This window comes from Musca domestica, unplaced genomic scaffold (assembly GCF_030504385.1).
Source record: "Musca domestica strain aabys unplaced genomic scaffold, Musca_domestica.polishedcontigs.V.1.1 7, whole genome shotgun sequence".
Taxonomy (NCBI): Eukaryota; Metazoa; Arthropoda; class Insecta; order Diptera; family Muscidae; genus Musca; species Musca domestica.
In genome coordinates this window covers 10,775,938-10,787,139 of record NW_026712383.1, presented here as the reverse complement: position 1 = coordinate 10,787,139, position 11,202 = coordinate 10,775,938, and the positions used below count along the sequence as shown (strand labels likewise).

Sequence of the window (11,202 nt, the reverse complement as noted above, 5' to 3'; positions counted from 1 at the left end):
CAAGATATTTCAGAAAATTTTCTTTTTCAATTGTTTATATTTGAGTATAACTCCTCTGTTTATGAAAGGGGTTTTGAACTGCATCACGTGAATTGTCAAGAAACAGTCTCTGACCTAAGCACCTTCACATCAACGTTAGGAAAACTTTCTATCCTAATTTTTTTTCGGAAAACTTTATACTCATCCAATACTAAGTCCGTATTCGAAATGTCATCAATATTGTTTTCGTATCGTGTAGAACTTGAAATTGTACCACTGTTTAATGCTACCGTGTTCTCCACATCGGAAACCTCTGAAATAGTGTTTTGCTCAATCGAACCAATAGGGCTTTATTACTAAATTCGATCGATAGACGATCATCCATTTGTTTACATACTTTTTCTATAAAAGGAAACATTTCATTATTATTCGTATTTGTAAACGCATTCCCAGACCCCTAAAATCCTTAGAAGAAGACCCGTTTTCATCTATTGCATGGTATTCGAAATGTTCAACTATTTCCTCCATGGAAATGGACCGATGTTGTCTAATTTCGCAACTGATCTAGCGCTTAAAAAATTATGGGGTTTGCAAAGTTTGCACAGAATTGAATGACCCTTCTTCTTTCTATGAGGTAATTATTTTCTTTGAAAATTTTGATAATTATATTGCGATGTATTAAATTTGGATTAAATTAGATAATCTCTTCGAGAGATATCGTGCGCACCCGCCAGACAGAAAGACAGATGGAGGAACACTCCTAGATCGAATCCAATGGTCCTTAAAGGGATATGGTTCAAATAGACATAGGGTCTAAAACCGTTATTTCGATGAGGTTGCGACATTTTGAAGAAGAATTTTATTTAACAATTATATCCGTTGTCTTAATAAATTCAAGCTCTTAGAGGACCCTTGTGCCATAATTCATAAATTTACCTGTACTAATTTATAATAATTTATAGTTTGTTTTTATACCCTCCACCTTGGAAAGGAGGGTATATTAACTTTGTCATTCCGTTTGCAACATCCTTAAATATTCGTCGTAGACCCCATAAAGTATATATATTCACAATCAGCATAAAATTCTAAGTCGATTTAACGATGTCCGTCTGTCTGTCTATCTGTTGAAATCACGATACAGCCCACATTTTTTGACGCAGAACGTCAAAATTTAGCAGAACTATTTGCATTGTGTCTAGGATTGTTGGTATTGAAAATGAGATATATCGGTCCAAGTTCTGGTATAGTTCCCATATAACGGTACCTCCCGATATTCGGTATTTTGATGATTTATGCCACATTTTTTCACGGATTTGTCTGGAAATTGGTATTTGTAGGTCATAACGGGTCCCTGAACGTGTGGCAAAACATGGCATGTATAGCTCCACGTTGTGGTATAGCCCCCATATAAAGGTACCTCCCGATATTCGGTATTTTAGTTTTTTTGCCACATTTTTCCACGGATTTGTCTAAAAATTGGTATTTGTGGGTTATAATGGTTTCCGAAACATTGTATGTATGGGTCCATGATTTGGTATAGCCCCCATATAACGGTACATCCCGATATTCGGTATTTTGATGGTTTTTGCCACATTTTTTCACTGATTTGTCTAAAAATTGGTATTTGTGGGTCATAATGGGTCCTAGTTCGTGTGGCGAAACATTGTAATTATAAGTCCACGTTTTGGTATAGCCCCCATATAACGGTACCTCCCGATATTCGGTATTTTGATGATTTTTGCCACATTTTTTCACGGATTTGTCTGAAAATTGGTATTTGTTGGTCATAATGGGTTCTAGCTCCGGTGGCGAAACTTTGCATGTATAGGTCCATGTTTTGGTATAGCCCTCATATAACGGTACCTCCCGATATTCGGCATTTTAATGGTTTTTGTCACATTTCTTCTTATGTTTCTTTTACCCTAAGGTGGAGGGTAATAAAAGTTTGGCCCTGCTTTACTACAACGCATTGTATAAATCCTAATCACCCACTGTGAGCATGTAAATTCTGCTCTTTTTCTGCACTTTAAGACAAATTTAGTACCATTTGATACTGTTTCGTACAAGTCCGCCTTCTTATCTAGAAGCTACATGCATGTTATTGTTTACCATTCTAGCTCGTTTCCTACGCTACAAAAGACCCAAATTAGTGCTATTTATACTTTTCGTACATGTTACAGCGGTCATTTCCAAATTCGCTTAAACGCTTCGCATTCTCAGTGATCCTTGAACCAAAATTCAGACTTGCATTTTTATACCCTCCACCATATTATGGAGGGTATATTTACTTTGCCATTCTGTTTTATCTCCTCGAAATACTCGTGTCAAATCCAACAAATTATATATATTCTTGAATAGCGTAAAATTCTAAATCGATTAAGATCTCTCTGTCTGCTGTAATCACGCTATCTTTTAAACGAATTGAGATAGAAGAGACATTATTCAACGGGATTCTTACACATAGTAAACATTTCTGAATCTTATATGAACCCTACTTTTTAATCAGATTGTCATACCACATCCAAATCTCAATCCTTTGTACTTATAGAGAACCTAATGTCATATTTCAAATTTTAAGCACAATCCGTTAACCAAATACCAAATTCAGTTTTTGTACTTTTCATATACTTGTAGTGCGTATTTCCAGATCATCTTTTTTCTTCAAAGCTACCCATCGGTAGTAGCATTCACCCAAAACCACATTGTACAATTTAGTACAGTTCCCTCACTTAGTACGCATTTCCAAAAACCCCAGTTTATATCAACCCCACTTCCTAAATCTGATTTGAGGTACCAAATGTAGTGAATTTAAGCACTTTTGGTACACTATTAATATGAATTTTCCAAATCCCACGCACCCTTTTTACAAGTTTCATATTTCTAGCTCTATCTCTTCCTTAAGTACCAAATTTACTATCATTTCGCACTATTAAGTACATATTTCCCAAATACCAAATTTCCGATTTTCAACTCTACCCTTCCCAATATTTAGTACTTTTCGTGCATTTTAGAAAATATTTCTAAAATTCCCTCAAATCTCAACTCTACACACCATAAGTCAACCCCTCCATCCATTTATCCAAAACCAAATTAAGTACCGTATAGTCATCACTCTAATAATTTCCGAAAATCTGTCGCATCACACACCAACACATCAAGAGTTAGCTCCGGAAAAATGCTAAGATTTTAGACTTATTCATTTCTTCAATACTTTTCTCTTTTCTCCATTAAAAATAGACAACGTCACATACTACAATTGAGACTTTCGTTTAAATAACTTATTGTAACTTTAGGTACGAAATTCCCAAAGATCCTTTTGTACAGTTTTATGTTTATAACCCTCCCTAGCTTTTGCAAAAATTATGTAATATTAATCCCATTTCTGGAAAAGGCTCGATTAAACTCCTACACATCAAGGTGTACATACAGCCGGTGGAATTTCCAATATTTGGATTTGGTACTTTTTGTTATATTTTATACCTTCCACCATAGTATGGAGGGTATTTTAAGTTTGTCAATACGTTTGTAACACCTCAAATATACATATTAGACCCACAAAGTATATATATTCTTGATCAGCATAAATTTTTATGTCCGTCCGTCTGTGGAAATGAAATGAAGTAGGTTGATGAAATCCTGTAGGACTTTTGGTATTGAAAATGGGCCATGTAGGTCCACGTTTTAGTATATCCCCTATATAACGGTACCTCCAGATATTCAGTACCTTGATAATTTTAGCGACATTATTCAGCGGAATGGTTTTCAATTTGGTACTTAAAGTTCGTAATGAATACTACAGCCTTTGATAGAAAATTATCGTGCAGGTCTACGTCTTCGTATAGCCCCCATATGACGATACCTCCCGATATTCGGTATTTTGATGATTTTAGCTACATTTTAAACAGAGTATGACAAAAGTTGCCTATGCAGGTCCATGTCGTCGTATACACCCTGATATAACGGTCACAAGTGCCAAATTCCATCCCATTTGGACAAATATTAGACGCTTGGTGCACAATAAAAGGTAAATCGGACCACGTTATATATGAGTGCTAAATCTGAACCGATCTCTATAAAATTAATCAAAGGTATTTCTGAGCTGCATTTGATATATTTCCCCAAATATTGTTGTTACAGAGTGCATATTACGGCTGCGGAGGACAAAAATAACCAATCGGATGAACAATATATATGGGAGCTATAGCTATATCTGAACTGATTTCGATCAAACTCGGCATACTTATTTTCAGGCCTAATTTGGTTGTATGTGCAAAATTCCATACATTCGGGCTGATATTACACGTTTGGTGCACAATAAAAGGCAAATCGGACGAATATATATATATATATATATATATATATATATATATATATATATATATATATATATATACATTTGGGCCAAACAAATGATTTGAAATTTCATCTCAATCGGATAATAAATGCGACCTGCATTGTGTTTCAGATCGTTGAACTCGTCTCGAAAAAGAAATAAACGAAAAATTATCAACACAATTTTGTAATTTGTCAACAATTCTAATAACAAACCGTTCAGGTAATGTGAATATTAATACATAAGCTTATTTCCATATTATATACTTTGTATTTTAGAAATAATAAAGCGCTTTAAATATAACTTTTATATATATTAATCAAATTTAAAAGTATATTACAAATATAGACTATGAGAGGAGGCTTCAGTCCCAGCAATGAATTCTTGGTATTTGGTTCTGGTCGCATTGAGTTTTTCAAACGCAGCTGCGCTAAAATTACGTTTCACCAATGTAAAATGTGAAGATCTTCGTCCGGATTTTTCTCAATTTAAAAAGTGCCGCCTTGCCGTTGTAAAACGTGATGTTATTTCGCTTAACCTTGAAGTCAAGTTACTCCAAGTACCGGTGGGCAACGTCACGGTAAGCATTGGGAATAATTGTGAAACGAATAGGCAAACGAGTAGCAAATGGAAACTACCAAATTGGATGAAATTAGTTTAGTAACTGTAGTTTGGAGTTTAGAAAAACTGACTAATAATAAAAGCAAAAAGTTTTGAAGGGGAAATGATCGAAATAAACTATATGAGCTAATGGGACAATGTGAGATAATGAAACCACATGTACGAATGGGATGTATAAAGTTCGATCGTCCTTTCGCGTAATAATTTCTTTGAAGAAGTGCGTTTCAGAAGGACATAGCTCTAGAGAGGGTTACAGGTAACCGCATACCCATATACCCATACTATGGAGGGTATATTAACTTTGTCATTCCGTTTGTAACTCCTCGAAATTCTCATGTCAGACCCAACAAAGTACATATCGATTTAGGTCGATTTAGCGATGTCCGTCTACCTGTCTGTCCGTCTGTCTGTTGTAATCACGCTATCTTTCGAACGAATTGAGATAGAAGGCTAACATTTTACACATGTTAATTCTGTCAGTTGGCATGTTAAGTTTGTAAATGGGTCATGTAGGTCCACGTTTTCGTATAGCCCTCATATAAGGGCACTTTCCGATATTCGGTATTTTGATCATTTTAGCTACAGTATTCAGCGGAATTGTTTGAAATTTGGTATTAGACGGTACATCCCGATATTCGGTACTTTGATGATTTTAGCGACATTATTCACCGGAATTGTTTCAAATTTGGCATATCAAGTTCGTAATGGATACTACAGCCTATAACAGCATTTGTCTATATAAGGTCCAGGTCTTCGTCTAGGTCCAATATATCAGTACCTCCCTATATTCGTTATTTTGTCGATTTTTTTTACAATTCTCACATATATTGTTTGAAATTTCGTATTTGAAGTTCCTAATACTACAGCCTGATACAGAAAATTGTCTATGCAGGTCCGTATAGCCTCCTTATAGCCCTGAAAATTTGAGCATTCCAGACCTATTCCATTACAAAATGTCAAATTTGGTACTATTTAGTTTTTCAAACGCAGCTGCGCTAAAGTTACGTTTCACCAATGTAAAATGTGAAGATCTTCGTCCGGATTTTTCTCAATTTAAAAAGTGCCGCCTTGCCGTGATGTGATTTCGCTTAACCTTGAAGTCAAGTTACTACAGGTACCGGTGGACAATGTCACGGTAAGCATTATGAATAATTGTGAAACGAATAGGCAAACGAGTAGCAAATAGAAACTACCAAATTGGATGAAATTAGTTTTGCAACTGTAGTTTGGAGGTTAGAAAAACTGACTAATAATCAAAGCAAAAAGTTTTGAAAGGGAAATGATCGAAAGAAACTATATGAGCTAGTAGGACTATGTGAGATAATGAAACCACATGTATGAATGGGATGTATAAAGTTCGATAGTCCTTTTGCGGAATAATTTCTTTGAAGAAGTGCGTTTCAGAAGGACATAGCTCTAGAGAGGATTACAGGTGACCGCATACCCATATACCAATGCTATGGAGGGTATATTAACTTTATCATTCCGTTTGTAACTCCACGAAATACTCATGTCAGACCCAACAAAGTACATATGGATTTAGGTCGATTTAGCTATGTCCGTCTGTCTGTCTGTTGTAATCACGCTATCTTTCGAACGAATTGAGATAGAAGGCTAAAATTTGACACATGTTAATTCTACCAGTAGGCATGTTAAGTTTGTAAATGGGCCATGTAGGTCCAGGTCTTCGTATAGCCCCCATATAAGGGCACTTCTCGATATTCGGTATTTTGATGATTTTAGATACAGTATTCACCGGAATTGTTTCAAATTTGGTATTTGAAGTTCGTAAGGGATGCTACAGCCTATGACTTCGCATAGCCCCCATCTAACGGTACCTCCCGGTATTCGGTACTTTGATGATTTTAGCGACATTATTCACCGGAATTGTTTCAAAATTTGGAATTTGAAGTTCGTAGTGAATACTACAGCCTAAAACAGAAAATTATCAGTGCAAGTCCACGTCTTCGTATATCCCCCATATAACGGTACCTCCCGATATTCGGTATTTTGATGATTTTAGCGACATTATTCACCGGAATTGTTTCAAAGTTTATATTTGAAGTTTGTAATGGATACTACAGCCTATGACAGAAGTTATCTATGCAGGTCCAGGTCTTCGATAGGTCCAATATATCAGTACCTTCCTCTATTCGTTTTTTTTTCGATTTTGTGTACAATTCCTACAGATATTGTTTGAAATTTCGTATTTGAAGTTCCTAATAGGTACTACAGCCTGATACAGAAAGTTGTTTATGCAGGTCCGTACAGCCACCGTATAGCCCCGATAAAAAGATACCTCCCTATATACGTATATTTTGATCTCTGATTTTTTTTCAAACTTCTATTTAAATATTGCAAGGTCTTATGACAAAAGTTGCCTTTTTCGTATAGATCCCAATATAACGGCTATATTCGGTATTTTTAAGATTTTAACAAAATTTTTAACGGATTTTATTTTTTTTTAAATATTTTAAAATATGTTCCGAATGTTGGAGGGTATTCAAAGTTCTTCTTAGTACTCACTATGTAAACCTAAAGTGACTTTAATATCGTATATCAGAATTTAAGCTCTATATTATTACCTAATACCAAATTTAGTAACATTTAGTATGTATATCGAAAAAAAAGTTAGTACTATTAAGCATTTTTCGTACCATTATAGTACACATTTCCAAAACCATCTCTATATCCAATTCCAGATACCAACAGAGACCTGAATATCAAATTTGGGCATTCCAAATCTATCCCAAATTTAAATTGTACTAAATTTAGTACCGTCTAGTGCTATGAGTACATACTTCCAAAACAACCTCCTTACATCGACTCTACTCCTCAACCTTTTTTCCCATTCCAAACTTCAAGTTTATAGTTCTACCCGTTCACATAAAACAAAATGGTACCAAATGTAGTACATTTTAGTACTTTTCATACACTTAATGTGCGAATTTCCACTCTATAAATTTATCCATATACTCCCTCATTCCAAATTTAAGAGTTCTAGCACTACTACTTCCCAAATACAGAGGGTGGCATATTTAGTACCTTTTAATCCAAAAATCCAGCCTTTTCTGACCCCTTGGAACCAAGAGTGAACCCCAATATAACAGTACCTCCCTATATTCGGTATTTTGATGATTTTAGCGACATGCTTGTTTCACTGGAATTGTTTCACATTTGGTATTTGAAGTTCGTAATGGATACTACAGCCTATGACAGAAGATTGTCTGTGCAGGTCCACGTCTTCGTATAGCCCCCATACAGCGGTACCTCCCGATATTCGGTATTTTGATGTTTTTAGCTATCTTGTTTAAGGATTTTTTTAAGTTTCGCATTTGATTATTGTAATGGCTTATGACAAAAGCTATCTGTGCAGGTCCATGTCGTCGTATAGACCCTAATATAACGGTTGTATTCTTTATTTTTTAAGATTTTAACAGAATTTTTAACGGATTTTATTGTTTTTGAGTATTGCCAAATTCGTTTCAAATGGTGGAGTGTATTCAAAGATCGGCCAGGTCGAACTTTCCGCTTTTTTACTTGTTGATTTTATTTTGTTGCAGCCACATATTTTTGTTTTGTGTTAATTAACAATATCTAGAACCATGCTACTTGTTGGCATTGCTCATTAATGTGTAACATTTTTTGAAGATTGTTTATTAGGAAAATCTGAACATTTTCGTAACTATTGTTAAATTGGCGAAAGGTTTTTAACTCTGATCCCCTTAGAACAGAATTGCAAATTACTTTTCATTTGGTTGAAAACGGATCGAAATCATTTATTTAGAACTATGCAAATCTTTTCCTAATCACTTTTGTTCCCCATTGCAGGTTAACTTATCGTTTTACAAAAAACTCAATGGCTATCGACCATTTCTCTATAATATTACCCATGATTTTTGCTGGTTTATGGAAAATCGTAAACGTATAATGCTTGCGAAAATAATCTTGGACCTCTTTCTCAAGAAATCGAATATCAATCACACGTGTCCCTTTGATGTAAGTTTTTTTTGCCTTTTCCTAATAAGTTTCGACATATCTCCCGATGCACTTTTTTACTTCTAGCACAATATTATTGTGGACAATGTAATTTTGCATGAAAGCCAATTTAAATTGCTACCCTTTCCACGCGGCGATTACATGATGCAAGTCAAAGTGGCTGCCTACAATGACTGGAAGGCGGTTGTTAAAATGTATTTGGGTATATATCAGGATTTGTAAAACGACTGAAAATGAAATAAAATGATTAAATAGAAGTTTATTTGGGGACTAAATAAAAATCACGGATGTTTCATGTAAGGTAAGTAATGATTCTCATCCCAAAAAAATGCTTTTTGCTAATCACTTCATAGCTGTATATCATGTATTTCATAAGTTATGACCTCTGAGTGATAGTTCCCAATATACGATTTTTTCATATTTTGACACTAATTTCATTTTGCCATGTCAACAAGACTTGGCGAAAAGGTTCAGGGACAATAAAATCACATGTTTCGTATATTAAACATTTCCAGACTACTTTTCCGAATTTTCCTTCCTTTTCTATTCCGAATTGTATTTTAGGCCAAAACTAGCTGTTTTACACCCACCATTTAAACATTCACACATAATCACAGGAATTTTGTGACAATTAATGCTGTTCGTGAGCTTCAAAAGATTTTCCTGGCGGAAAATAAATAAAAAATGCCAGGTTAACTCTTTTAAACTTTCTACCCGTGATGAAACAACGACCACGGCATTCCTCTAATGAACGGCATGCCTCCAACATATAAACGCCTCTATTGTCAATAGCACTGATTCACGGGCAATATTTAAAGCAAGCAGCATACCCTGGCTTTTATTTTTGTACCGTCCACCTTGGAAAGGAGGGTATTTTAACTTTTCCATCCCTAAATATTCGTTGTAGACGACATAAAGTATATATATTCATTTCACAATGTCCGTTTGTTGAAATCACGATACAGCCCACATTATTTAACGTAGACCTTCAAAATTTGGCACAACAATTTGTATTGTTTCTAGGAAGGTTGATATGGAAAATGAGATATATCGTTTTGGTATAACCGCCATATAATGGAACCTATCTACAGGGTGAGATAAAAAAACTGCAACAAAGTCAAATGATATAATTTTTACATTTTTTTTTAATTTTATTGAATGAAAGTAAAAAATGTCGGAAATAGCATCAAATTTTAGAATATGTTTAGATTTGTTGGAATTGGTCATCTTTGCACGAATAATGGTCTTCAAACGGCCAATGAAACCGTCACACGCTGCCTGAATATTGCTCTGCGGTATTTTGACCCATTCCCGGCGAAGAGCTTGCTTGAGGTGATTCCAAAATACTCCAGACACAATAGTTCAACGGATTGGTATCCGGAGATTTTGGTAGCCATTATGCCCTGGAAATGAAGCGAGGAACCTCATTTTGTAACCATTCTTGGGTGCCGTGTGCTGAGTGCGATAATGCTGAGTCCTGTTGGAATGTCCAAGGTCTGCGGCCAAAATGTTTGAGTGCCCAAGGCTGTAATACAGCCTCGAGAATATTTTCGCGATAGTATTCGGATAATGGTGTGGAGGTTGAGTTCTGGTGGCTAACCAAAGGTGCATATTTTCAGCTGACCTCTTTGGCAAGTAAACACGATCATTTTGTTTGTTTACAAACTTCTGGACAACGAATAATTTCTCATCGGAGAAAACCAAATTCGGCAGTTCACCACTTTCGGCCAAGCGAAGCAACTCGTTTTGAGTCTATTTTCTTTCGGTTGCGGTGTAAGTTCTTGCACTTTTTGGAATTTCAATAGATTTACCCCGAGCACATTTTTCAATATTTGCGAAATAGAATATTACGATATGTTCAGCTCACGAGCCATTTTTCGGCCACTGCGACGCGGGTTTCGATCAAGTAGCTTCTTTACTTTTCGAACCATTTCTGCTGATGTTGCTGTTTTCTCCCGTCCACTTCCTTGACGTCGGGCTTCGCTTCCACAATCACGGTAACGAGCGACGGTACGAGACACAAAAGATTTATTCACATTTAAATGCTGGAGTGCTCTAACGATAACCACTTGTGGTTTTCCAGCCAAATATAAAGAAATCACATCATCACGCTTGGATTCCATCATGAATAACAATTTTTCTGCAAAACCGTCCGCAAAATGCTTTTGTACGCACGTAAACAATATAATAGCTTTCACTGGAGTAATTTTAACAGCTGTCGGACGAATGGCTTAGAAGTGACAGCAGTCTGAACTTGGTTGTAGTTTTTT

General features: G+C 35.6%; 1 protein-coding gene across 1 annotated transcript; it reads left to right on the top strand.

The window, feature by feature from the left end:
* Positions 1-4,688: 4,688 nt before the first annotated feature.
* On the top strand, positions 4,689-9,154 carry LOC109612852 (uncharacterized). Its single transcript, XM_059130231.1, has 3 exons — positions 4,689-4,892; positions 8,765-8,932; positions 8,999-9,154. Exons 1-3 carry the CDS (start codon positions 4,689-4,691, stop codon positions 9,152-9,154), a joined length of 528 nt encoding a protein of 175 aa, XP_058986214.1.
* Positions 9,155-11,202: the final 2,048 nt, after the last annotated feature.